General features: G+C 36.7%; 1 protein-coding gene across 1 annotated transcript in view; it reads left to right on the forward strand.

Annotated features, from left to right (window-relative positions):
• The window catches only part of LOC108710233 (slit homolog 3 protein), a 406008-nt gene that overhangs the window by 225741 nt on the left and 153037 nt on the right, over positions 1-27230 (forward strand). The window contains exon 5 of the mRNA XM_041586150.1: positions 13121-13192. Within this exon, the coding sequence (XP_041442084.1) occupies positions 13121-13192 (72 nt within the window). The remainder of the gene's footprint in view (positions 1-13120; positions 13193-27230) is intronic.

The raw sequence follows: 27230 nt of genomic DNA on the forward strand, positions 1-27230 counted from the left end.
TATCCATATATTCTGTAAAATCATATACAAATTAGTATTAGTTCCAGAAGTGTTGAAGGTAAACTGGTGTGCTTATACAAGTACAATGTGTGTCTTAACTAACATGCAGTTGGAGAGAATCGTCCAATTTCTTTCAGAAGATTTCTGTGTATTAGAAAATAAAAAATGGAACTCAAAATAGAAAAAGGAAATCAGGGACATTCAGTGTAAAGCTCACTCATTGCATCCAAGTGATGCAAGTATACAATTATCTAGCAGTTCTTGATGCTTGAAAATAATCCTTCCAAAAATGTTGTTGGGGAGGCCTATTTATTAAAGGTCGAATTTTTGCGGTGTTAGAGCTTTTTGAAACCACAATTAAACAAATTTTCTCTAAAACACACAATTACTATAAAAAAACCTGAAAACCTCTAAAAGTCTGAATAGCTAAAAACATAGGTCCAATAGTATCAGCTCAGCTTCCATTGACTTCTGTAGGACCTGTATAGGACCTTTATTTGGGGATCTTTTGTACTATTTTTTTTGTGTTTTTTACACTTTATAAATCTCAAATTTTTAGAGAAATAAAAAAAACTAATTTTTAGAGAAAAAATATGATTCCTGGAAAAAAGAAATCCAAATGTTAATAAATAGGCAGGTTTGTGTATGATGAATACCTCAACACAATATTTCTTCTTTTGCTTTCTGAAACTTTTTGCCCCCTTTCCACTTCTCCTCTCCTCCTATGAGTTCAGTGCCCTATCCACCTCCTCCTTGATCTTTATATGTTTCTGCCTCCACCATGCCACATCCTTAATCAGGGTCGGACTGGTCACTGGCGTGACACCGGGAAAAAACCCGGTGGACTAGACCCTCTCTCCTGATCTCATGGCCCTACAAAAAAAAAAAAAAAAGAAAATTGCGGCATGCGAGCGGCTCCTATCGCGCATGTGCATGCGCGGCATCATATTAGGGGGTCCAGAGGGGGCCCTGGACAGAAGTCCCTGTGGGCCCCAGGCCCCCCAGTCCACCCCTGTCCTTAATGTCCGTGCCCTCTTTCTGCAGCCACCTGTTTGAATTGCATCCATCCACTTTCCAGTACTTAATATTGGTACTGTGGTAGCTAATAAGCGCATATCATCAAATTTGTAATATTTCTGCCTTCTTATCCAGAGAATACTTATTGCTGGTATACTGAAGTTACAGAAAACTAAGTTGACTAATGTGAATTCAGAGGATATAATAATATTTTTTCTTATTAAAATCTATTTTCCTATAACATGAAAATCACCATTCAAGAATTCTTCCTGAAGACTATTAAAAAATATACTAGCATTTACCCTTTTTTTCAATTTTATATTTATCTTTACGGAAGATACCATAGGAATAATACGAAGTGGGTGGCTGTTTGTTCCTATGTTATTTATAGTGAACATTTTATGGCTTTCATTGACCTTGCGATTCCATTAGAGATAATGAAGGACATTTTTTTTTAAAGCTTTGTGCACAAAGTACCTTTCAGAGAATAGTGCTGTTTGGTATTATTGTTCCACGATCGGCGCTAGGTTTTGAGAGTTTATGAATTCATGCGTTTTTTTTTATAATTGACCCAAATAAACATTCTCTTAGTTTATATCTCTAAACTAAACTCATTACAAACACATCACTCACATTCTCACATCAAGAATTCTTTTAAAATATATTTGAACTGTTTTTCTTTATATTCCGAATAAAGTTGTAACCATGTAATTGCCTAAAATTATTACTCCCCCCCTTTTTATTTTTTTTAAAGGGAAGAAACATGAAGTCTTGTTAAATGACTAGTGATAAGTGAATTTATTTGGCAGGCATGGATTTGCGACAAACTTCCATACTTCGCCAACTGCCAATTAGCCACAACAAAAAAAGGTGCGCGTTTAAAAATGGTCTCACGCTTTTTGTTACGCCCATGCCAAGCACGAAAAAAACTTTTACACCCTTTGACTTAAATGCGTTTCACAAATTTTTTGCAGTTTTCGCATATTTTTCGCTCATCACTATAAATGACTAGAATGTTGCTCAAATCTATGTTTTTGTTTTTTGCATTTATGTAGTTCAAGGGGGTTATTTACTAAACTCCGAATGCAAAAATAACGAAAAAATTTGTGCTTTTTTTTTTTTATTATTATAAAATCAGACTTTTAAAAAAATCACAAATTTTTCAGAAATTGTTAAACCCGGCATCTCAGACCTGTTAAAGTTGCGTATAATTCAATGGAGAAGTCCCAGTGATATTTGATTTCGTTTCGTGCAATACCCCGAAGCTTTCGGGTGAAAAATCTGAAAAAAAATCGTGAAAAACAGATTTTTTTTTTTCCTGCAAAGCAAATTTTTGGGAAAATGTAATAATAAATAAGCATAAAAAACCCAAGCGGATTTGATAGGAGTTTATAGCAGAAAATATTGAGATAAATTCGGACTTTGATAAATAACCCCCCTAGTGTTGATTTATGAGGTCAATGATGGCGTATAACACATTCGATAGTATAACAGATAATTAATTAATAAATATAGGTTATATTGTATGACGGATAAGTATTTAATTAATAAATACCATAAATCTTAGGTTGTAAAATTACAAATATTTAATATTTCTGCTACAATGCAGAATTGGTGATGTATAATAGAGCTGTTAGGGAATGCCAAAGCAACAAAAGAAGATGAATTGCTCTCTTTCTTCAGAACATTCGGACTGTAATAGCATTGCACTCAGCAATGTATAATATCTCTCTCGTTTTATCAAATGAGACTATACAAGACCTGGGACTTTTATGTGTGTTTAGCAAGATTAGCTGTTTGTAATATTTTGTGGCCGATTTAAATCAATGTTTATCAGTGTTATTGCCCATTGACAATAGCTTTATAGTGGCGGAAGATGTATGCCTTCGGCAGTGAATTTTCACCATGGCTGGGCTGCCCAGATTGACATCAGTAGCCGCTACTGGTCTTAATACAGAAGCATCCGAGTGATTACAATGAGGGTTTATACCCCAAGCTGAATGCGCCTAAACACTCCTTGCACAGAAATCAGCAGCATTGTGTCCCCCTGCCCCAGCAAGAACAACAACTGTGCACCTAATTATTTCTATTAACTCCAGTCCAGTGTCTTTGCGATTTTCCAACATATTGGTGTAACATTGGGTCCACCTTCCAGTCACAAGGGGTTTAAAATATACATGGATATAAATATACCCTTACAGGCTTCTCTGTTGTGTCTGTGGATACATAAATTAAAATCATAATTTCTTTCTGTCTTTTCATTATTTTTAGTGCTTTGACCATCAGCCAAGAAAGCCATTATGTGTGTAAATGGTATCCATTGTTATAAATCTTGTTACGTGAGGCAATTTAATTAAGATATCGGCACACTTAATTGATGCCTACAAGAAAAGACCATTCCCATAATTATTTTCCATAAGCATTCTGCTTAAAAAAAAAAAAAAAAAAAGTATTAGGCTGTGCAAAAATGTTATGGATCCAACGAAGCCGGGTCGTCCCCAAGGAACGCTTCCTACCATTTACCTTGATTTAAAGGCAGCTCTTGCTCTTAGTGAAGCTCCATTAAATGGATCTGATGTATGCTCGGCTCAAACCTGCGTCAGCTTCTGTTATGATCAATAGCAGAATATTTATATTAATAAAGCCCTAAGTTAATTAAGTGAAGCGTTCTTCTGGGTAAACTTAAGATCCTTGGCGACCAGCAAGGAATAAATCTCCTGTCCCATTGTCGACACTGGAAGGCCTCTGTATAATGCATGATATGGAATTCTCTGCCTACTGTGAGAGACAAGGACATTGAGGTAGGGAGTGCTACTGATTTGTTCAGCTCTTCTGCTGTGAGGCAGTAATATACTGTATCTACCAAACAGATATACCTTGTTGTTAGTATACTACCTATGCTATGGCTACTGATTCTTTAAATATAAGTAAGCTGGTTAATAGGAATAATTTATTAAATCCACCACTCAATACGGTAAATATGGCAAGTTTTATGCTCCCCTTCATAAATACATGTACATTATATGCAACAATACTGTATGACTTAATTGGATGATATGTGCATATATATATATATATATATATATATATATATATATATCTATATATATACTGTATATATATATCTTCAAGGAAAGCCGCACTCACAGGTCTTGTAAAGTGGGAAGAAAACTTTTTATTCACTCAACGTTTCTGCCCCTCACTCGGGCCGTCTTCCTGAAGTTATATTTATCCAGAATGTTTGGGTTCTGGGGTTTTCTGGATAAGGGTCTTTCTGTAATTTGGATCTCCATACCTGGCCTACTAAAAAATCATTTAAACATTCATTAAACCCAATTATTACAGAGAAAAAAAATCTTTTTTAAAATGGGAATTATTTCATGAAAATGGAGTCGATGTGAGACGCCCATCCCGTAATTCAGAGCTTTCTGGATAACTGGTTTCTGGATAATGGATCACATACCTGTATGAGTACAGGAAAAGCACTGTATTTAACTAGTGGTATGCATTACAGTTCCCCATTGAGGAATTGGAGCTTTCAAAAGTGTTGCGGAATATAAATAATTCTATATAAATCGGTAATTCATAAGAGGCAGTAGAGGACATATATAGATAGACTTGCTGGGGGGTATCAATATGTTTGTGAATTTTTTCCCGACCCCGTGCTCCTTTTAGGAAAAATAATGCACCGGTTTGTTAAAAAACTGCCTAAAAATTAGTAAATTAGGCTTTCATTATGCTTTTTTAAGGTCACGCATGATCAGAAGACAATGTCATTCAAGCACCTTGCCAGAGAAATAACAGCAAAGACAGTGTTAATTGTAATACAGGTAGGGGACCTGTTATCCAGAATGCTTGGGACCTGGGGTTTCCAGATAATGGATCTTTCCATAATTTGGATCTTCACACCTTAAGTCTACTAGAAAATCATAGAAACATTAAATAAACCCAATAGACTGGTTTTGCTTCCAATAAGGATTAATTATATCTTAGTTTGGGTCAAGTACAAGGTACTGTTTTAATATTACGGAGAAAAGAAAATACGAGATAGCCTTTCCGTATAACTGGTTTCCGGATAACTCATCCAGTACCTTTATAATTGTATAAAAGTTCCTCTTCCTTCAACTTCAGATTTGGAGTGGGTGGGAACAGGCACGTTAAAAAATGATTTAGCTGTGGCGCCAGTAACTACGAGCGTTACCAACAGGATTGTGAATAAATTCATATATATCAGGTGAGAAGTCATTGCTTGGATTTTATTTCTGGAAAATATGTTAATTAGTATGTAGAATTTGTTCTCTCTAAATTGGTTCTGACCAACAATGCAAGAACCACATTGAATTCATTTTCTCTCTATATAAATTGCAAAATAGTTTTTTTCTTTTATTCCAGGCAAGTTATCACGTTGCTCAGAGGTTAAATAAAAAAAAGGAAATAATTGCATGTGTAGATCTTAGCTCCTTTTACGGCAAGCTATTATTCTACCTGCATTAGCTGTACTAAGCTAGTAAAACTCTATGAGCCAATAGGTTGCTATGTGTTGCTGGGCAGAAGGTTATTTTTGTCCTGCTTATTATATACGGGCTGACTGGAGGTTTAAATGGCTTAAATAAAGAGGATATAACCATCTATGGGTGTATGTGTGTATATATATATATATATATATATATATATATATATATATATATATATATATATATATATATATAGTTCCACAGGTTGCCGGAACTCACAATACAGATGATAGATATGCCTGGGTGCAGAGTCAACAAATCTCTCTCTCTCTCTCTCTCTCTCTCTCTCTCTCTCTCTATGTATATATAATGAAGTATGTATTCTATCTGAATCTTATTGCATGCATTCATGAACAGATAAATGTGGACACAGGTCATAGGTAATTTTTGTGTGCATTGCTAATTATTATTTTAGGATTCAATCAATCGTTAAAAGCCAAAAAAACATATTATATTATTTTTCTGACTCAGACAAGTGTAAGTAATATGCTTGGATTACTGTGGGACCTGCCATTCATCCTTAGAATTCTCAACACGATTTCAATTGTTCTGCGTGCTGAGACAGCCTCCCCTCTCTTCCTCTCCTTGAGTATTTGCCCCATTCCATGACTCACACGTCCCAACTCTCCTCTAGATTTTAACGTAATTAATTTTGCTTCCCGTAAATTATATTTTCTTGAGCTTTAAGGTGAGGAAATCCGATTTCTCAGTGTCAATGTCACCCATTCTTCACAAGTCCTGTTTGCTTTTGAGTTTCCATTAATGTAGTGTCCGACCTATGTTCGTATAGAGAAAAGACAAAATGTTACTTTTTCAAAAGGGCCTGAATAACAATTTAAAAAATTATAATTTGCTTTTGTTTTATCCTATGGGGATTAAGGCAGCCATGCTATTTGATTAAGTAAAACAACGGGTATAAGAGCTGAAAAGCACGTGATGCAATTTTCAGGCACCAATATGTCATGTTTTTTCCCCCCACAGTGCAACATTCCCCCCCCCCCCGAATTCCAGCATTAGATTGGGCATGTGATCATTTCTGCCACAATTATCATGGAATTAGCGATAGACAATATGATTTGCACTGTTGTGCTGTCACCTTACTTGCTACTTCCCTATGTACTAGAGAGATACATAAATAACTGCCCATTGCTTGTGCCCCAAGAATCAAAAAACATTTATGGTTAAACAAGTAATTATATGTAATCATACCTTTACAATCACAGTTATTTTTGTCTTTCTTTAACGCAACCTTTTTTTTTTACTAGATTCTAGAGATTCTACTGTGTATAGAACAGATGCATCTACTATATCCCCTTCAATTATTTCATAGGATAGGTAATACTTAATTCACATTACTTCTTCAACAATGTGATTTTTCATTTTTGAGCAAATTAAAATAGGTCAATTAAGGAAAAGTGTAACATTACTACTAATAACGGTCTTTACAGATAAAATAAGACCAATAGATATTTTATAAACATTTTTAAGACAGGGTCAACGAGCAATCTCCATGCTAAAGAAATGAAGGAGCCGTAAAATACAAAGGTTTCACCCCCAGACGATAAAAAAATAAAACAATTTGTGTCTCAGTAGAATCTATAATCGGTTTACACCCACAAGTGATTGTAATGGCAGTGCACACTTGAACTGAGGTTATCAGTAAATCATATCCTTTTATTCAACAGTATTCAACAGTGGCTGGCCAGCCTACTCAGTTAAAAAAATCCATGCATTAGAAAAACAGATAAATATATACAGTATGTATTGCTAAAATCCTCAAATTTGCCAGTATCTAAAATGTGTGCTGCTCAACTGATAAATCCTTGAAAAAAAAATATATATATATGTATTTTTAAAAGTATTTATCTGTTGAGCAGCACATATATATATATCTATATATCTATATATATATATATATATATCTATATATATCTCTATATATATATATATATATATATATATATATATTCAGATTTTTATATATATATCTATATATATAACAAAATCGTAGATGATACCCGCACTCCTTCACATCTCGTTTTTGCCGGGTGCTTGGTCAAAATTAGGTATATAAAATTGCAGAAAGGACCAGCACTCCGTTTTCCAAAAAAATTCAATGGTTTATTCAAAACTCACAGTGTCTCCATATATCTATATATATATATATATCGCATCTGATATACCTGTATAATATATATAATATATGCCCTTATAAGTCAGTACCTTGTACATTTTATGAACTATGAGTCAACAAAAAACTAATGATGAAGTTACTGGTATATACTGTACTTCTACAAATATGTATGCAGGAGGATTTGCTCTGAATTGATCCAGTTATAACAGTCATTTTCAGGAAAGTGTCTCTGATAAGTATCAAAACTACAGGTATGGGACCTGTTATCCAGAATGCTCGGGACCTGGGGTTTTCCAGATAACTGGTCTTTCCATAATTTGGGTCTTCATGCCTTATGTCTACTAGAAATTCATTTAAACATTAAATAAACCCAACAGGCTGGTTTTGCTTCCAATAAGGATTAATTATATCTTAGTTGGGATCAAGTACAAGTTACTGTTTTATTATTACAGAGAAAAAGGAAATCATTTTTAAAAATTTGGATTATTTGGATAAAATGGAGTCTATGGGAGACAGCCATTCCGTAATTCGGAGTTTTCTGGATATCGGGTTTCCGGATAAGGGATCCTATACCTGTAGTAAAATTCACTGGGAAAAAAATTTGAAAAACATTTCAGTTATTGCCCTTAGCAATGGTTCGGTATTATATCTGGGGACCTTGCAGGATTCCCAGATCGGATGTTGATAAATATTGTTATTCTTTGCTGAATGGGACTTTTGAAGACATATTAAAACAAATGCTACCTTCACCCCTAATTTAGACGGCATCTGATTTCAAATGGCGCAAGAACTTGCAGTACTTGGTTTATTAGAAACATATGGTTTCAGGCCTTGTGTACATTTCTTTTTTTCAAGTAAAAGAGCGAAATCAAAATATTTTCCTGAAAAAATTCCTAAATATGATATATTAATATAAAACATAGAAAGAATCTGTGTGTTTAGAGGAAATGTTTGCTCTGCCGTTGTGTTTATGGCTCCAGGACTAGGCAAAACATAAATGACTGAGAGCTATCAAATGGCTTACACAAATGGACATTCCCATTGTAGCTTACATTTCTAAATAATTCAGTTTCGTTTTTGAGGGGTTTGAAAAGTACATATTTATAGCCATGTTTACTCTTGGTGTCATATTCATTTTACATCACAGCAACTTTGCTTAGAGAATATATGAGCAGTGCCACTGACAACATGGCTTCTGATGTGACCATTTGAGCCAAATAACTGTGGCATTAAAATACACTAGTCATTCTTGGTTATACACAGGGGAGGCCCATTTATCAACATTCTCATTTTTGCGTTTTTTAAAATTATGATGAAGTTCTTTTAAAATAGCGAATGCCTTACAATTGATTAAAAACAGAAACAGAAAAAAAACCAAAACATTGAACTATCCAAAAAAAAACTTTAATATAATTAAAACCTCTAAAAATTGAGTTTGTAGGACAATTGCTAGCGAAAAAAAATCAAAAAACTCTAAGGGGGTTATTTATCAAAGTCTGAATTTATCTCAATATTTTCTGAAAAAAACTCTGACCAAATCCGCACGGGTTTTTTGGGCTTATTTATTATTACACTTTCTCAAAATTTTGTTTGCAGATTTTTTTTTTCTGGATTTTTCACCTGAAAATTCAGAATTTTGCCCGAAAACTCCAAAAACTTCTGGGTATTTCCAAAAACCCAGTGCACATCAAAAAAATCATTGGTACTTCTCCCATTGACTTATATGCAACCTCGACAGGTCTGAGATGCCGGATTTTCACATTCAGACTTTTTCCATCCTCGGGATTTAATAAATTCCGAACAATTCGTGATTTTATTAAAAAAAACACGAATTTTTCATGATTTTTGCATTTGGAGTTTAGTAAAATAACCCCCTGAAAGTCAGAATGGCTAAAAAATGGATCTACAGTATATGATCATTACAGCTCCCATTGACTTTCTTAGGACCTTGACTAATTTTACTTAATAAATCTAGAATTTTTTAGAGTTTAGAAACATTTTTATTGAAAACAAAACAAAATTTTAGAGACAAAATACAATTCATGAAAAAATAGAAATGCAAATGTTAGTAAATAGGCCCCATAATGGTGATATTGGTACTAAAAATCCTCATGGCACTTACAATTGTAGTTCACCCTTTACTCAGAATATTGTACTTCTGAATTTACAGTATACTGCTACTCATCCTGTATATGTCACCCAGCCCAGTTCAGAAGAACACTTTGCCACAAAATAAAATAACTTGTGTCTTGATTATTAGGAAACAGTTAAGTGCTTGTGGGAAGAGTTCAGAGGCCAATCAATTGAGCAAGCTCCAGACAACAAGGTGGAGCATTAGAGTCCATGGCTCTAGGGCTGGCTCTAGGGCTTTGGTGATGGTTTCATTAACAAGCCTATGAATAAGGCCAAATAAATGTCTCCATTATGAGATTATGGCATTAATAACTTCCAGGCTTTGTAAACATGTGCTTTCTTACACAACAACTCTCCCATTGTCTGATAGTAATAATTGTTGCTTTGTTGCGAAGGATTGATACTGAAAGGACAAGAGGTAACGGCTCAAAAATAGAAGATGCAGGGAAAAAAAAGTGTTTCTGACCCTGAACTTTTGTCTTTCTTGCATCAGTAATACCATTAAACCTGTCAGTTTTGTTCTGCCTACTAGAGGTATTTATGAAATCAATATACAGTTCTGGAGATTTATGGTTCTAGTGTTGTAGGCAGGGGACATTGTTTCAGTAGAAAGTAAAATTAATAACATTTACAAGCAGGTTGTCGTGGAAAATAGATGGATTTGGTGGAGTCGTCATTTTAACTCCCAATGAAAAACACGGTTATTTTAAACCATCTTAGTTTTTAGCCTTTATAACAGTGGAATAGGACCACTGCTCTGTATTGGTAGCATTATGAGGTTACACTTACTCCCCTGCTGAGTTACACACTGGATCAAAGATGAAGTATACTTTTTTAGCAAAAAAAAAAAGCCTTTTTTACAAGATATTTGGTTCCTGCATAGCATTATATGCATAATGGGTAACTTCATGTACCCACTATGACTTTACAACCCTGAAGTCCTGGTGCCTAATGTGGCCTCTGTGAGTCTACTATACATTTAGTTGGTATTATAGTTTTCCTGACGATTGCTGAGATATACAGAATTTGGGATGCTGAGAGGCTAGGATCTTGGATGAGTGCCAGTTAAGGTACCTGTTTAGTAGGTTCTGGGGGGTTACCATAGCCAAGAATCCAAGATGCAACTTCACACGGTAACATGGAGTTAGTTTACCATACAATATTTATCTTTAAAACTGCCCTTCCACCACATACTGTAGTAGCAGTCTTATAGCTGCAACAAATAGGCAAAACATAAAGTTGCTGCTATGTAATCAGTAATCAGTGGACTGGGAAATTCAAAACAAGTCGTCTTGAAACAGGTCTCCTTTTGTCTCCTTTATCATCTCAGCCCAGACAAAGGAGGTGAAGAAATAAAACAGAATGACAAAGTCACTAGAGGAGAGAAAGCAGAATAAGAGGTCAATTGCATTAGGAGAGGTAAAGGGGAGTTGGAAGAGCATAAAAGTGGAAAAGCACACAGAATACAGAATAGCACTCTTATTGCTTCAATAATATACTAAAGTCTATCTGTGAGAAAATGGGACTAGACTTAGAGACAAAATTCACAATAGGAGGTAAATTACTTAAGAAGAGGAGAAAAAGCCAGAGTAAGAGGGAAAGGCTATTACTGGGTAGGTAGAAACAAGAAATGGAAGAAAATTGACCTTCCCCCCCAAAAAAAATATGATAGAGGTCCAGTGCAAATCATGTTGAATCGCCTAATTAAGGTTGAACTGTTCTGCATGTACATATGGTTGCCCATAAGTGGTGAACCACACTATGGAAATCCAATTATATCACCTGTTTAGAATCCCTATGTAGAAAGCCTGCACTTGCCTCTACTAAAGTAACTGAGAGATCTGAGCATGGGCAGTTCTTTTTCTTCGGTATTATCTGTGTCAACAAGGAAGAAACATTAATAGTTAGCTGATTGTGATTCAGTCAACCTCTTCCTACATACAGGAACGGTCTTGAAATGGCCACTGTTGCTACTTGCAGCAAGGTTCTGTATTATACGGTAAATCATTTAGGTTAACTTGTTTGATCATTTATAAGCTTAGACTTTTTTTTGGTGATTATCTTTGATGAATTCACTGTTGCCTCTCGGGGGATGTTGCAGCAGGTGGAATAACACAAGCCGAAGCTCTAGACCTCATTGCATGAAGCTCTATAACAAATAAGCACAGTTCAACATATTGCTGCAGAAGAAAAAATATGATATTGGTTGTAATTGATAAGGTCTATAGTATCTTTATGAAACTAAACAGAAGTGATCTAAAACCGGACAAAACATCATTCTCTGATTGGCATGCTTGGTAAAAACTATTGCTTTAATACTGACATATTTAAAGGGAAACATGCTAATAGGTATTGGAAATGAGCTACATTCATCAAACGTGGCAGTGGCATCATTAGGAGGTCTATATTTACTCAGATGTATATATTCAATTAAACAAGATCAATAGATCTATTCGGCTCTCCCACTCTGTTATTGACCAACAGAATTGGTGCCTTCAATATTTTTTTTAAGGCAGGCATAATAAAGCTCAGCAATAATAATAAAGAAGGGGTTAACGCAAAACCTTGTTTCTATGAGCATAGATACACAGCTCTTTCATATTCAGTGAAATTGATTTTTTTAAAAGGGGAGAAGGTTGTCGCGATATTATGCAAATATTATGAGTTCAGAGTTAGCAGAACAGATCCCATTTGTTGCAAAAGCATGATTTAGCAAAAGGTTTTAAAGGGAAACACTTGAATTTTTCGAGATTTAATATACCCCAAACCTGCTAAAAATCTGAATCAGAAAATACTCCCTCTCAAGCCTGTCGAGGTCATGTAGAAGTCAATGGCAGATGTCCGTGAAGTTGTTGCTTGTTTCTGCACTGGATAATCCGAAAAAGTTGGGGTTTTCATCTGATAGTTTGAAAAAGTCCAGTTTTCACTGCAAGAATTCAAGAAAGTCACGTTTTCGGAGCATCAGTCGTACGATACGAATTGACGCTCAATTTCGTTTTTCAGCTCTAACTTTTGTGAGGAAAATTATTGAAAATGAGTTTCGTGGAAGGGAGTTTTTTTGACTTTGTTATAATAAAAAAATTAGACTAATTCAAGTTTATAGTAAATCTCCCCCATAGTGTTAAACCACTGAAGCTTTCTATTCATTATATACTTTAGTACCACTGCTCCCACTTATGGTGAGGTGCACTTTATCACTGCAAGAGCCTAGTCCATTTAACATCAATGCCTGCTTGTTGTACCTCATTTTATATCACTGCTTCATTTTATTCATTCAGTATTTTCAAAATTAATTTGGCCTTAATTATTTTTTTCATTTAAGGGATCTGAGTGAAAACCAGATACAAGGACTGCCAAGAAAATCTTTTCGCGGAATAACTGATGTCAAAAATCTGTAAGTAATATTTTCATACCTCTGATATTATAATTAAAATAAATTGATCTCCATCATTTGTTTCTGTCAAGGGACATAATATCACCGTTGTTTTAATTTTAACTCCTTAAAGGGAACTGTCATGGGAAAAAAATGTTTTTTCAAAATGAATCAGTTAATAGTGCTGCTCCAGCAGAATTCTGCACTGAAGTCCATTTCTCAAAAGAGCAAACAGGTTTTTTTATATTCAATTTTGAAATCTGACATGGGGCTAGACATATTGTCAATTTCCCAGCTGCCCCTGGTCATGTGACTTGTGCTCTGATAAACTTCAGTCACTCTTTACTGCTGTACTGCAAGTTGGAGTGATATCACCCCCCTCCCTTTCCCCCCCCAGCAGCCAAACAAAAGAACAATGGGAAGGTAACCAGATAACAGCTCTCATACACAAGATAACAGCTGCCTGGTAGATCTAAGAACAACACTCAATAGTAAAAACCCATGTCCCACTGAGACACATTCAGGTACATTGAGAAGGAAAAACAGCAGCCTGCCAGAAAGCATTTCTCTCCTAAAGTGCAGGCACAAGTCACATGACCAGGGGCAGCTGGGAAATTGACAAAATGTCTAGCCCCATGTCAGATTTCAAAATTGAATATAAAAAAATCTGTTTGCTCTTTTAAGAAATGGATTTCAGTGCAGATTTCTGCTGGAGTAGCGCTATTAACTGATGCATTTTGAATAAAACATGTTTTCTGATGACAGGATCCCTTTAACACTTTTTTAAAAAAAATAAACATTATACCTTTCTACCCATTGCACTGGCTGTATACCATTTTATTTCTGATTGTTTTCATCCTGATGATTATACTTCCATGGGGTTGGACTATTTAGGCAAAAGCACATTGTAATGAGGAATGTGTATTGTACACCCAGTGCATGTGTCATGTTTGTAAATATTTTTAAATGGTTAGTATATTATTTTTTATTGGAACTCCTTAGTTTTTGTGTCCTGACATTACTTAGCATGCATGTTGTAAATGATATGCAATTTAATGGTGTTCAAACTCCTGCCCCTTCTGTATGCCCTTAGAAAGGAGAACAATCAAAATAAACTAGTAGTTCACTGAGAAGATGCTCCTTAGGCTTCAGTTTAAGGAAGGGAGGCATTAGTTAATACAGAGGCCTTTAGAAAGGAGAAGTATGCTGACCTGTTGGGTGCGTTCAGCATCAATGGGTAAATGAAACCCATGTTCAAAGAGATTTTCTAAATTGCCCTAATATCTGGTTGATTGTGGGCCAGGCATTGGTCCAAAAAGAGCCAAGCCAATAGTTTGTATTGGTCCATGTGTGGTCAGCGTTAGCTATTTTTTAAAGGACAATTATTTTACTATAAATATTGATGCACTCAATCCTTTTTTTAGGTATTCAGCCAAATTTCAATCTTTCATGCAGGATTCAACCTGCAAACTAGTATTATATTTCCGATTTTCTTAATGTTCAGATTCGTTCAGCTGGGTATGCGGATTTGCCTGAAACCTGATAAAAAAGTCTTGGATTCGGCCAAATCACTAACCGATTTTGGTGCATCCCTAACTATAAGAGTAGGGACAAGTGCAGCGTGGGAAAGAATACCATATTGTGCATTGGTGAACTCCATGTTAATTTAGCAACAACAAAAAATTTACAAAAGCAATGACGCATAAAAAAAGGCGTACTACGGTAAAAAAAAAAGAGCAAAGCAAAAATGTAGCTATGAAGGAGTGCATGAAATAGTACTATGGAGCAAATAGTAAGAACCGATGTGCTTTGAAATAATCTGGTGATTCTAAGGTTGTTCTTTCCTGTGTGTCTTGTTCTCGTCTATATTAAATCTATACCTGACAGAGTTCATTGTAGGTTTGCTAGTCTTTTATGGCCCGAGACTTCTGTGTGGCACCAGTTTCAATACACTACATCCAAGGCTTGAGCCAAGCTGTCTGGATGCCAAGTAAAGATTTATTTAACAGGAACTATAGCTCATAAACCACCCTGATCCCACTCCCAAGAAATATTGCTTCTAAGGATTGTAGTTTCCAAAATGTTTTCTTGCACCCATTTATTGTATAGTGTTTTTAGGATTTCTTTTCTCACGTCCTGTGGTAGTAACCCTGAGGCTCTGACCACTAATCTTACATGTTAATGAAATTACTTTCCGTACTTAAGCACTTTGCTAGAAAATGTAATAAGCGAATACTTGTAGTGTATTAGCGAGCACATAAGAACCTCCCACATATAATGCAGAAGGGAACAATAACTTTTAAAAGGACAGATGTTGTATTTTGTTCATGCATTGCCAAATACTTCTCCACCACACAAGTGGAATGAAGAATAACACACACACCTGTTAAATGCATTCCCTTCCGATGTGTTATAGTAAATAAAAAACTGTATTGGGGGAATGTAATAAAAGTCGCTAACAGAAAAACTATTCGCAATGCGAAAAGTTATGCTTCTACGCGAACAAATGTTGCTTTGTGCGAATTTAATAAAGCTTTTGCGAACCCAGAATCTGTTTAGCGACCACTTCCGACAGTGGAAGACCGTTTGCAAATTTTATAGTTTGCGGCAATGCGCAGTCAATGTAATAAAACTTCTTACTGAAAAAGTCGTTATGTTTGCTCCAAAAGATTACGACACCTTCAAGCACTTCTTAAGAGTGCGCAATTAAAATTCGCAATGTAATAACAGTTTAAGGAACAATATTGCATTGCGAGATGTGGATTTTTAGTCTTATTAATTGTTTTGCTCTTTGCGACTTTACTTACCTCCCCCCGTATGTGCTCGCTTTCTCCTTGGTAGTTAGAACAAGAAAATGTATTGTGATTTACTAAGACAACGATTTGAAAAATGACAACATCTTTACACAAGGAGAAATGCCAGTGCTGATGTAATCAGTTATTGTATAAGACTTAAGGCCTTTTGTTTCAAATACACGAAAGAGAGAGAGAATGTTTTGGTGCTAAATTTAAAAACGTTTTAGCACCGCTGCAACTGCTTTTGCTTGTTTTAGGTTTGAAGGTCCAGGTCTTGTTCTAGATTTGAAGGCCCAGGGCCCCAAACTTGATCCTCTGAATTACATGGCAAGTCATCAAAAAAAAACAGTTGTAGGAATAGTTGTCTGCACCTAAATACCTAGGGGCAGATTCATTAAGGGTCGAATTTCGAAGTTAAAAATACTTCGAAATTCGACCCTCGAATTGAAATCCTTCGACTTCGAATATCGAAGTCGAAGGATTTAGCGCTAATCCTGCGATCGAACGATTCGAAGGATTTTAATCCAACGATCGAAGGAAAATCCTTCGATCAAAAAATCACAGGCAAGCCTATGGGGACCTTCCCCATAGGCTAACATTGACTTCGGTAGGTTTTACCTGCCGAAGTAGAGGGTCGAAGTTTTTTTTAAAGGGGAAGTACTTCGACTATCGAATGGTCGAATAGTCGAACGATTTTTCGTTCGATTCGTTCGATTTCGTTCGAATTCGAACGAATTTAACCAATTCGATGGTCGAAGTACCAAAAAAATACTTCGAAATTCGAATTTTTTTCATTCGAATCCTTCACTCGAGCTTCATGAATCGGCCCCCTACAGTTTTCACTGTTTTAGTCATTTTAACTTTTGTCACTTTAAATCATGGCTAAACTTCCGTTATAAAATATTGCCTGCTGGTTTAGATTGACAATTTAATTGACAATACATCATGCAATGGGCATAATGGCCATTGCAATTGCATACAAATGCCAGGAAGATTGCTGGCATTTTATTGGCACTGGTAACTCTTGTCTGGATCCTGGAAGAAGTATGGCCTTTAACAGCACTTCAACTCGTGATTATTTTTATTTTCTGAAATACCATGCAAATTAAAATAATTAGAAGAACCGTCATGTCAAGTATTTTGACCAGTTGTGGAATCCTGGATTTGTTGCATCCCTATAAAGTAAAACTTTTGGGGTTATGTAATAAAAGGCACTAAGTTTACCTAGGTGCAGTAACTCATAACCCCAAAAGCAGAGGCAACCCAGCCGGCCAGATCGCCCCTCCCCCTTCCCCCATGACATGTGTATGCCCTGTGACATCATGTGTGTGTACGTGCGGGTCAAGGAGCTCTCAAGCCGAGTGGGATGTGAGTCCAGTCTAGGGGTAGGCAGAAGAGGTACCTGCCCAGCGCCCCCCAATCGTTGTGCCATAGGCAGCTGTCCCTCTGCCTAACCCTATTTCCGGCCCTGCCCAAAAGTGTTACTACGACGATGTGGAGCTAAGGCATAGAGTAACACAGCTGCATCTTCATCTGTTCATACGCACTAACGCTGAAAATGCTCTTTTCTGGATGTGAAAAATAAAAGCATGCCATTGACACTCTGCTCTATAATACAATTCCAGTTCAGTGCCTTCGATTAAACATTTTTAGTACAATAATTTTCTCAAAGACTTGAAAAACTGTGCAGAATCCCGTAAAAGGATCCCTTTCAAATATGAAATTAATTTTTCTCAACGTTTTTATGTTTATTGAGAGATTCTTCCTAACTGGCACAAGACACAACATATTGATTATTCTTTTTAAAGAAGCAATCATATTCAAAAGACATTACTGAAGATGCATGAGTTCAGAGCGTACAGTTTTTCTGATCAATATAGCAAGAGCAGCTTGTTCTACACAGCTTAGAAAAACAGAATTTTATGTAATGATTTTATTACTTGGATGCCAAATAGAATTTCCTCTTAAATGGGAAAGAAATATTTCCAAGTTCACAGATCATTTGAAGAAATGGTATTCTGCTATTATTTTAGTGCAGCGCTTGAATTCTGAATAGTATAATGCATATATTGTGATAATAATTAGAAAGTGATCTACAAAGATAAATCAGGTCTGAAAATTGCTGAAGAAACACATACAAAAATAATAAAAATATTTTGTTTCAAGATGTTAAAAACTTTTAAATGTTTTAAAGCTTCAAAACACATTCTAAACACTCATTGTAATCCTAAGGGTAAGGGTACAAACAAATCTCCTCTACTGCCTTTCCCCTGCCTTCCAGCCGGCTAGAATGAAAATTTGGCAGCGGGATGGCACTCGCTGCACTTCGTATTCCGAAGTCGCCTCACGAAGAAACTTCGGGCGACTTCGGAAAATGAAGCGCCGTGAGTGCCATCCCACTGCCAATTTTTCATTCTAGCCGGCTGGAAGGCAGGGGAAAGGCAGTAGAGGAGATTTGTTGTCAGGGCGACTAATCTCCTCGAATATGCCCATGTGCCCTTTCCCTTAGACAGAATAAAAGATCACGCTATCTAGAATATGATAAAAGGTGCTAATTCCAGGGATCCTCCTCCTACTTCTCATTATTAACACATTTATAAATTACCAACATATTCCATAGCACTGTGGAAGGTCTCTGGAGCTACCACCACCTTGAAGGTGGTGGTAGCTTCAGGGTCCCCACAATGGGCTGCCTTAATAGACACAGCAAACCTGCACCTGAAGAATCTGGCACAGCCGTTGCATTATTTTGCCAGAAATAATGTTATCTGAGTACCAAAGACTTTTAGTTGAATTGTGTCTGAGTGGTGTGAAAACACATGCACAGCATTACTTGCTTTAATACATCAGTTGCAATTAGTACATCAGCAACTCTCGGATGCAGTTAGGCTGGATGTGTGTTCGAAGACTAAGGATGCACCGAATTCTTTATATTGGATTCGGCCGAATCCCTGAATCATTCATGAAAGATTCGACCTAATACCGAACCAAATCCAAATCCTAATTTGCTTATGCAAATTAGGGGCGGGAAAGGAAAAAGTGGGGAAAAAACATTTCTACTTCCTTGTTTTGTAAAGAAAAGTCACGTGATTTCCCATCATCTCTCATTTGCATATACAAATTAGCATTCAGATTCGGTTTGGCCGGGCGCAAGGAATCCTGAACCGAGTTCTGGATTCGGTGCATCCCTATCAAAAACACTTCATATTGCACAGAAACATGGTGGCTACTACATTTCTCATAAATATTATACCTGTTTGGCTTCAATCTCCCACACTGTTACATAGGTTCAAAATGGAGGAATGGTGACTTATTCTTTCAAATCTGTTGCTCCAGATACTCCAAGGACAATACCAACCCCAAAGCAGTTGTTCTATTAAATAACAAACGTGTCAATCATGCTAAACATATGGAATCATAAAATATTGTTCTGAATTTAGCTTATATCCTTCTTTCATGGATGACCAGCAGAAAATGCATCTTAAACATACATATTTGGTCAACTATTTGACCAAAGAAGGCAATAAGATGTAACCCTAATATCCACGGAATAATGATTGCTGGATGAATTTCCAGTGTGCCAGACACACAATCAAACATAAATGTCATATGCCCCTTGTCTCCTATATGGCTCTAGCCCCTTTCCTCATCCCTGTTAAGAGAATCAGTAATTACTCTCGTCATAAAAAAGCCTAAATGCAAAGTACAATAAGTAATTGTGTTAGTTTTGATTACAGTTCCGAATGGCCTCTAAACTATTGTGAACTCTACAATTTGCATAAACTTATGACGGTTGCTCCCTGTGCAGCCTATTGATTTTCTAATTTGCTTCAATACATTTAATGCAAACCTTTCTACAGGATCATCCTGCTTCAGTATTGAACCTAAAGGGTCAGCACATGCTATCTTCGCCAAAACAGCACAGCAATAAAATGTTAACTTGAGCTGTGGGATAATGGAAGTTGTAAATATTACCCACAGCTTATGTCAGGGGATGTTCTGGGAGTGGGGACCATGCACTTGATCTTGCTTTATACAGTTGTCTGAGCTTTTAAAGGTGCAGGGCTAACTTTTTTTTTTTGTAAAACAAAAAAATCCAAATGAAGACAGGCTTTTTAGCTGTCTCTAATGTGATTATTGACATAAATTGTCTTGAGATTTCCAATGCCTATATCCTTTAGTCTTGAGTGGAAGTCTTGGAACTTACCTGGTAGTGCACATTCATTTTCTTATTTTACAGTTAACAATAAAGGATATTAAAGATCATATGCCACCTCTCTGTCCATTTTTTTTGCACACCAATTATAAAACTGGGCACAAATTAGAGGAAACATTGCTTGCATCTAGCCTAACTAAAGATAAATCAAAACCTATCAAATATAATCTGTGTCTTGTGTACCAGGCTGCAGAGCAATGGTGAGTGGAGGGTTGGAATCCTACTGTAAACACACTGTAGTCCAAGACAAGTGACTCACACCACTAAATATCATTTAGGTACTTGGAGGTTAAATCAACACGTGTTGGTACATGGGATCGGTTATCCGGAAACCCGTTATCCAGAAAGATCCAAATTATGGAAAGGCTATCTCCCATAGACTCCATTTTATCCAAATAATCCAAATTTAAATTAAAAATATATTAAATTTTTCTCTGTAATAATAAAACAGTATCTTGTACTTGATCTAAACTAAGATTTAATGGATCCTCTGGTTTCCTTTGAACTCGGAGCACTATCTTGCTGCCCAAATCAACTTCCTAAAATCTGCCACTAAGTAAGTGAGACAAGCCAATGCTCACAAGCTGTAGAAGTTTGATTATATAAGTCAAGAGTCAGGAGGCCATGTAGTGAATCTCACACAGCTCAAGCTCCAAAACCATAATAAGGGCATGTCAATGTATGCCCTCTTAAACCCATCCTTTACCCCATTAAACCCTCACAATTCCCTTTACATTACACAGACACAAACTCAAACCCTCTAATGGAAAGAAAAGGCCACAGCTAATTTATTACACCAATACAAAATTTGGCATCATTATAAGCCGCCTCATTTAATAATAATAATAATAATAATAAAAACAATAACATGTTAACAGAATTACATATCTTAATAACAAAGAGCCACTGAAGGCTGCATTTGTGGAAGATATGCCTGCCCCCACCCACAATCAGGGTCCTGAGGCTAGGCCTCCCCTTTTCTCTAACCACTACACCCCCCACTTTCCACCGGCCTCTGGCCGTAATCTCTAGCCTCAGACCTAACCTTCCTCTCCCCTTAATCCTCCAACTACCAAGGTCCTGGCCGCGACTTCTTTCCTTCTCCCGTCATCCTCACAGGCAGTGAAGATCTTTTACTTATAGTATCCCTTTTTGCCGCAGAAGCAAAGATGCAGAAGAATAGATTAGCATAGATCTTAGATGAAACAGACCAAAATATCCTGAGGCTATAAAACAAAGCACAAAATTGAAAAGCCCGAAGTAATACCAAGTGGTAGACATAGGGCCGACCCACAATATTCCAGCAAAGCCGGTCTGATTGGAGCCAGTTATACTACGCCTATCAGTTTTGACTAGTCATCTTCCACTTATCTATCATAAGGAGGTTATTGAAGCATTCTAGCTTGTTTATATATCTCTGTAATTAAACATTACAAGTGTATACACTGTAATGCTGTTTAAGTCACGAAGGACAAGGAGTTATTTGCACACAAACCAGGCGGGATTTTTGCTGGGAGATTTTCCTGTGTTCATCGGAAAACTGCTTTTTGACAAATACTTTATTATCACGCAGCATTGCTTTAATGCTTGTCCCTGCAACGTCATTTCCAGCATGCCTTAACCCTTAATAATAAGTTGAGGTGGTCTGGGAGCCAGCAGAACAACAGTCTTTACATCCCCTTTAAAATTGTATATGTTTTGCAGTGAATTTCTCATGAGGAAGGCATTGTCTATGTAGTACTCTGGATTTGTTATCCTGGGAGTACCATGGGAGAGCTGAGGGAAAAGGCTTGTATGTAAAATATTGTCAAAAAGTTTGTTGGAGAGGTATACAGTCTACCATTGAGCCGGTCTGTGCTGACATCAGGAGAATGAACCCTGCTGTGAAAAGAACAGGCCCATTAATGCATGAAAACTACATTTGGTGTTGCTGTCTCCTTATTTATAAAATAGCCACTTCTATCATTTGACAGTATGGACATATAAAAGACTATAAAAACACTTTTTTTTTTGTTAAAGTGGACCTGTCACCCAGACATAAAAAGCTATATAATAAAAGTCCTTTTCAAATTAAACATGAAATCCAATTTCTATATTTTATTAAAGCATTCATAGCTGTTGTAAACTCATTTAAACATCTCAGCTGTCAATCAAATATTGTCTGCCCCTCCTCTATGCCCTGGGCATAGAGGCGGGGCAGACAATTACTTTCACTTTCCATTCAGCACTTCCTAGATGTCACTGCTCTCCCCACATTCCCCCGTTCTCTTTACCATTTAATTGTGTAGCCAGGGCATGGGGATGGACATCAGGTCCCCCATTCTGGTGCACAAACAAGATTCTGAGATGATACAAGACTTGCCTTAATAACAGTGTCAACAAAATGGCTGCTGCCTGCTTGCTATAATTATGAATTGGCAGACTGAAAGAAACAAGATTCAAATAATTTATATAGTGTAATTAAAGTTCATTTTGCTTGACTGATGTGATTAAATAGGATTATGAATCATTTTTTTGGGTGACGGGTACCCTTTAAGTCAAGGAGAAATTCTGACCAATGATAAATCTGCAGCTTAGTGTTTTCCAGTTTATAGGTTGACCATATACAACTATAGCTGCATGACCATGTAAAACGCTAAATAATTGGGAATACAATGCCAGTATTTTGTAAACACCGTATAGCAAAAAGATAGGCTTGTCAAAGAAGGAAGTGAACATATCTTTTAAATATTTACGGTAAATGAACATACATTTACAAGGTTGTTAGTTCTGAGGACCACACTTCACTAAACAAAATGTTAAAATTGTGATCATATTTAGTTACAGTATACTGAGTCAGAATTGGGCAATGATCACATTGAGCTCCCAGCAGGCCATCTCTGACTTTCACCTAGTATATTTACTTTATGTCGTGAGTGCATAGTGTGTTTATTGTGGTATGCTACAGATTGGCTACTAGAGGACATAATGGAACATAGAATCCTTTAAACCTCTTTTACCTTCTGAATTGACCAAAACAAGGACTACACTTTTACTGGAATGCAGTGTAGTGAGCAGCACCATAATGCTGAGATGATATCGAATAAAACACAAATCAAAATTCCACAATATAGATAATCCATCTGGACATACAACACTCTGCCTCTGGGCTATCCCTGGCACAAATATAACTGCCATCTAGATGCATATGTGTGCCTAGCATTAAACCAATATCCTGCTTTTCCCTGCCTTTTAATAAAAATGTAAGCTGTATTATTTCTGTCTATTGTTCCCCCTCTTGGGCCTAGAGCCCAGAAGAGCAACAGATGGTTATCGGTCAAAAGTGTAACTAGGGAAACCAGCAAACCTGCCTAAATTGCTATGGAGACAGCCATATATTTGCTCGCTATTCTCTTGCTCATTACATTAGGCTGCTCTGCTATCTCATGAAAAAGCACAGAAACGAGAACATAAGGAAAGAGAAACATGATTAGCATTGCTCGCTAATGATTTAACTTCAAGGCGGTATGGTTCAAAAACTATTACAGGAAAGTAATTGCTCATGTTCAGTATGATTTGTGTAACATGGATTGTACAAGAAATGAAGGGCTAATCAGCTAAAAAGATATCTTGAAAAAAAAAAAAAAAATCTTCGGGCTGCAGTATTTATCATTGACACCTAGCCTTAGCAATACAGTCACATGCGGATGATCATAGAATGTAAAGTATTCCATGGCATGGACTTCAGATAGATTTCAGCATTTTTCCAGTAAGATTTTAAGGGATATTTGTATAAAAAACTCAGGTTAAGCCTCCTATCTTCCTGTTTGGCATTCTGTAAGCCTGTATGTATAACTTTATATAGTTATAATTTATTTATTACAGTGTTTGCATAGCCTGTAAGTCTGAAATCGGTGTAGCTCATGAGTACATATAGAAATAGCGGTCAGTTATAATACAGTCAATGATTAATAATATTGTATAAGGGCAGAGCTACAATGGGGCCCCAGTAATGTGCACTGACTTATTGGTGGATTACAAGCATTATTTGAATGCCTATATTTTTAATATATTACGATAAGGTTATCAAATGATTAAAAAGACAGTTTTGCACATTTTATTCTAAAAATACTCCAAATTCCACATAAATTGTATAGCAGCTTGGTGTAGAGTGTTGCGCGGCTCCATTTTTTGGAACCCGTACCCGCAACCTGCAATCTGCAACCCGGATCCGCTAACCGACCCGACCAGCAAATACCTTATCCGCGACCGTCTGACTATCAAGAATCAGGAAGTGCTGTCATTGTAAACCGGAAGTGACATCATTGGAAGTAGGTGTGATCAGAAAAAAAAAGGGTAAAACAGGACATGCTGTCATTGTAAACTGGAAGTGACATCATCGGACGTTGGCGTTATCAGAAAAAAACGATATTGAGAAGACCCACGGCCCGACCCGCAAAACTGCCGATCCGCATCTATACCCGCAACCCGAACTTCTACCCTCAACTCGCAGGTTTTTGCGGGTAACTCGAGGGTACCCAACCCGCTGCAGGACTCTAGCTTGGTGTAGTTTTGCTCATTGTTGTGACCTATATGAAAAATATGCCCCATTGTGTGTTTTTAATTTCTACCCAAGTCAGCTGAAGTTGCCCATGTTCCATCAATGGCAGAGATTATAATAATGAACTTGAATCATCCCTTAGACACTTTAGTAAAGGTTTAGTTTTTTTTTGTTTTTGCTTTCTCTTTGCTCTAATGTGATGCCAATTCCGACAACAATAATAAATCATGTAGGCTAGGGGGTTCCATACTTTTGGCCCCGGGCCACAGTTTTTAGGGATTGGTATCTTATAAACTCTCCCGGAGAGCCAGGAATTTTCCACCCAAGAGAAATCAAGATGTTTTTGATTAGGGCGCACATGGAACCTAGCATTTGTTTTACTATTGGCACCCTATCTTGTCACTTGGCATTTTAAATGCAGAATATTTATGGTGTAGTTGCTCTCTAAAAAAAACAAAAGTGTTTTGAAGTGGAAAAGACTAAATACTCCTGGAATTAAGAATTGTTCCCACACTCATCTTCTTCTAATCATTCAGAGGACCACATTTTTGTTATAAATTGTTTCTGTAAATATAAGTTAATTCTTACAAGAAAAGATGGCTTGGAAGAACTTTAGGTCAGGTTAAAGAAAGACATTCATTGCAAAGAAGATACAAGTATGGGATCTGTTATCCAAAATGATTGGGACTAGGGGTTTTCCAAATAAGAGATCTTTCAGTAATTTGTAATTTCTTGTAATTTTCTTCACACCTTCTCTACTAGAACATAATATAAACATTAAATAAACCTAATAGGCTGGTTTTGCTTCCAACAAGGATTAATTCTATCTTAGTTTGGATCAAGTACAAGGTATTGTTTTATTATTACAGAGAATAAGGAAATCACTTTTAAAAATGTTGGATTATTTGGATAAAATGGAGTTCAGATCTTACTGGATAATGGGTTTCAGGATAACAGATCCCATACCTGTACTTTCCCACATATTTAAACGTGTGCAGCAGAAATAATTTCCATCTAATAATTAAGGCGTTCTTATGGAAACGGACACACTATTATCTGAAGAGTTTTTTTGAATGTGATTTAATGCCTACACTGAATATTTATCAAGGGATAAAGCAAGCGCCGGTACAGGGGAAATCATTAACATATTTAGCTACTGATTAAAACATTAGTGTAATTTAGATACTTTGCACTCTGGCTGACTCGTTTTTAAGAACAGAATCCCATATTCATGGTTAAGGAAATAATCAGAATCTTTAGTTCATTCGCTTCACTTGGTAGAGGTATTGTCAATAGTTTAATGACCCCAGTTGAGATTGGGGTAGCAAAAGTATGAAATGTCATGAGGGTTGCCACCTTACTGTAAACAAAAAATGGCCTCCCTTTATGTTTAATCTTCCTCCAGCTAGATGGCCACCATAAATGTCATATAAGTCAGAAACAGCAAGCATTTGCCAATAGTGAAGTGCTGGCTTGGCCAAAATCTGTGGGACCTGTTAGTTTACCCACTGGTCAGACGGCTTTGGGCAGAAAGAACTCTTCTTTCTTCTTTCCCTGCCCATGACTTCAATGTGGCAGCTTCTGGTTTCGGCAGCCACTATTTATAGGCGCGCTCCTGCCCTAGCCCATCTCCGTTCATGACATCAGAGATGAGTGGATCGGCATGGGTCTCTCATTAGAGGTGCCGATAGGAGGTGGGTTGGATGAATCAATGAAAGACATATTATTTGGCAGCCATATCCAGAAACCCCTTATCCTGAAAACCCCAGGTCCCATGCACTCTGAAAACCAGGTCCCATACCGGTACAGTATATGTCAGAAAAAAAGGTTCAGTAATATGTCTCTCATATTACAGAATACAGTGATATTAAACATTATTGTAACTGATTGTATTTGGGTAATTAACAATTTTATGCACACATTATGTTGGTTGCCCTCTATAAAAATTGCTATAGAACATACAGTACGTGCGGAAGTTCCATACGCTTGTCTTGATTGACCATCATATAACAACATCTTGGGTATACCGCAAGTAAATGCGTCTCTATTAGGACAGTGACACATGCTAAGTTTCAGGGAGATTTAGTCGTCCGGCAAAAAAAAAATTGCCTCTTCTTCAAGCGACTAATCTCCCCACTGGCTAGAATCTAAATCGCCGGCTCCAATCGCTTCGTTTTCCGAAGTTACCTCACGAGGAAACTTTGAGCGACTTCGGAAAAAGAAACACTCCTAGTGCCATCCGCCTGGCGATTCGATTCTAGCCGGCTGGAAGGCTCTCTGGGGAGATTAGTCGCCCGAAGAAGAGGCAATTTGTCGCCCGGGCGACTAAATCTCCCCAAATCTTAGCGTGTGTCACTAGCCTTAAAATTTAATGTTTTTTTCTGCTATATATTATAGAGAATGTATGGTGTAAAAATCTAACTTAACCTTTGCCAAGAAAAATATTGATGGGCCAGTAAAACCAACACAAATCACTTTATATACGATGAAACATTATTTGTTTTGAGC

The sequence above is a fragment of the Xenopus laevis genome, chromosome 3L (genome assembly GCF_017654675.1).
Source record: "Xenopus laevis strain J_2021 chromosome 3L, Xenopus_laevis_v10.1, whole genome shotgun sequence".
Classification (NCBI taxonomy): domain Eukaryota; kingdom Metazoa; phylum Chordata; class Amphibia; order Anura; family Pipidae; genus Xenopus; species Xenopus laevis.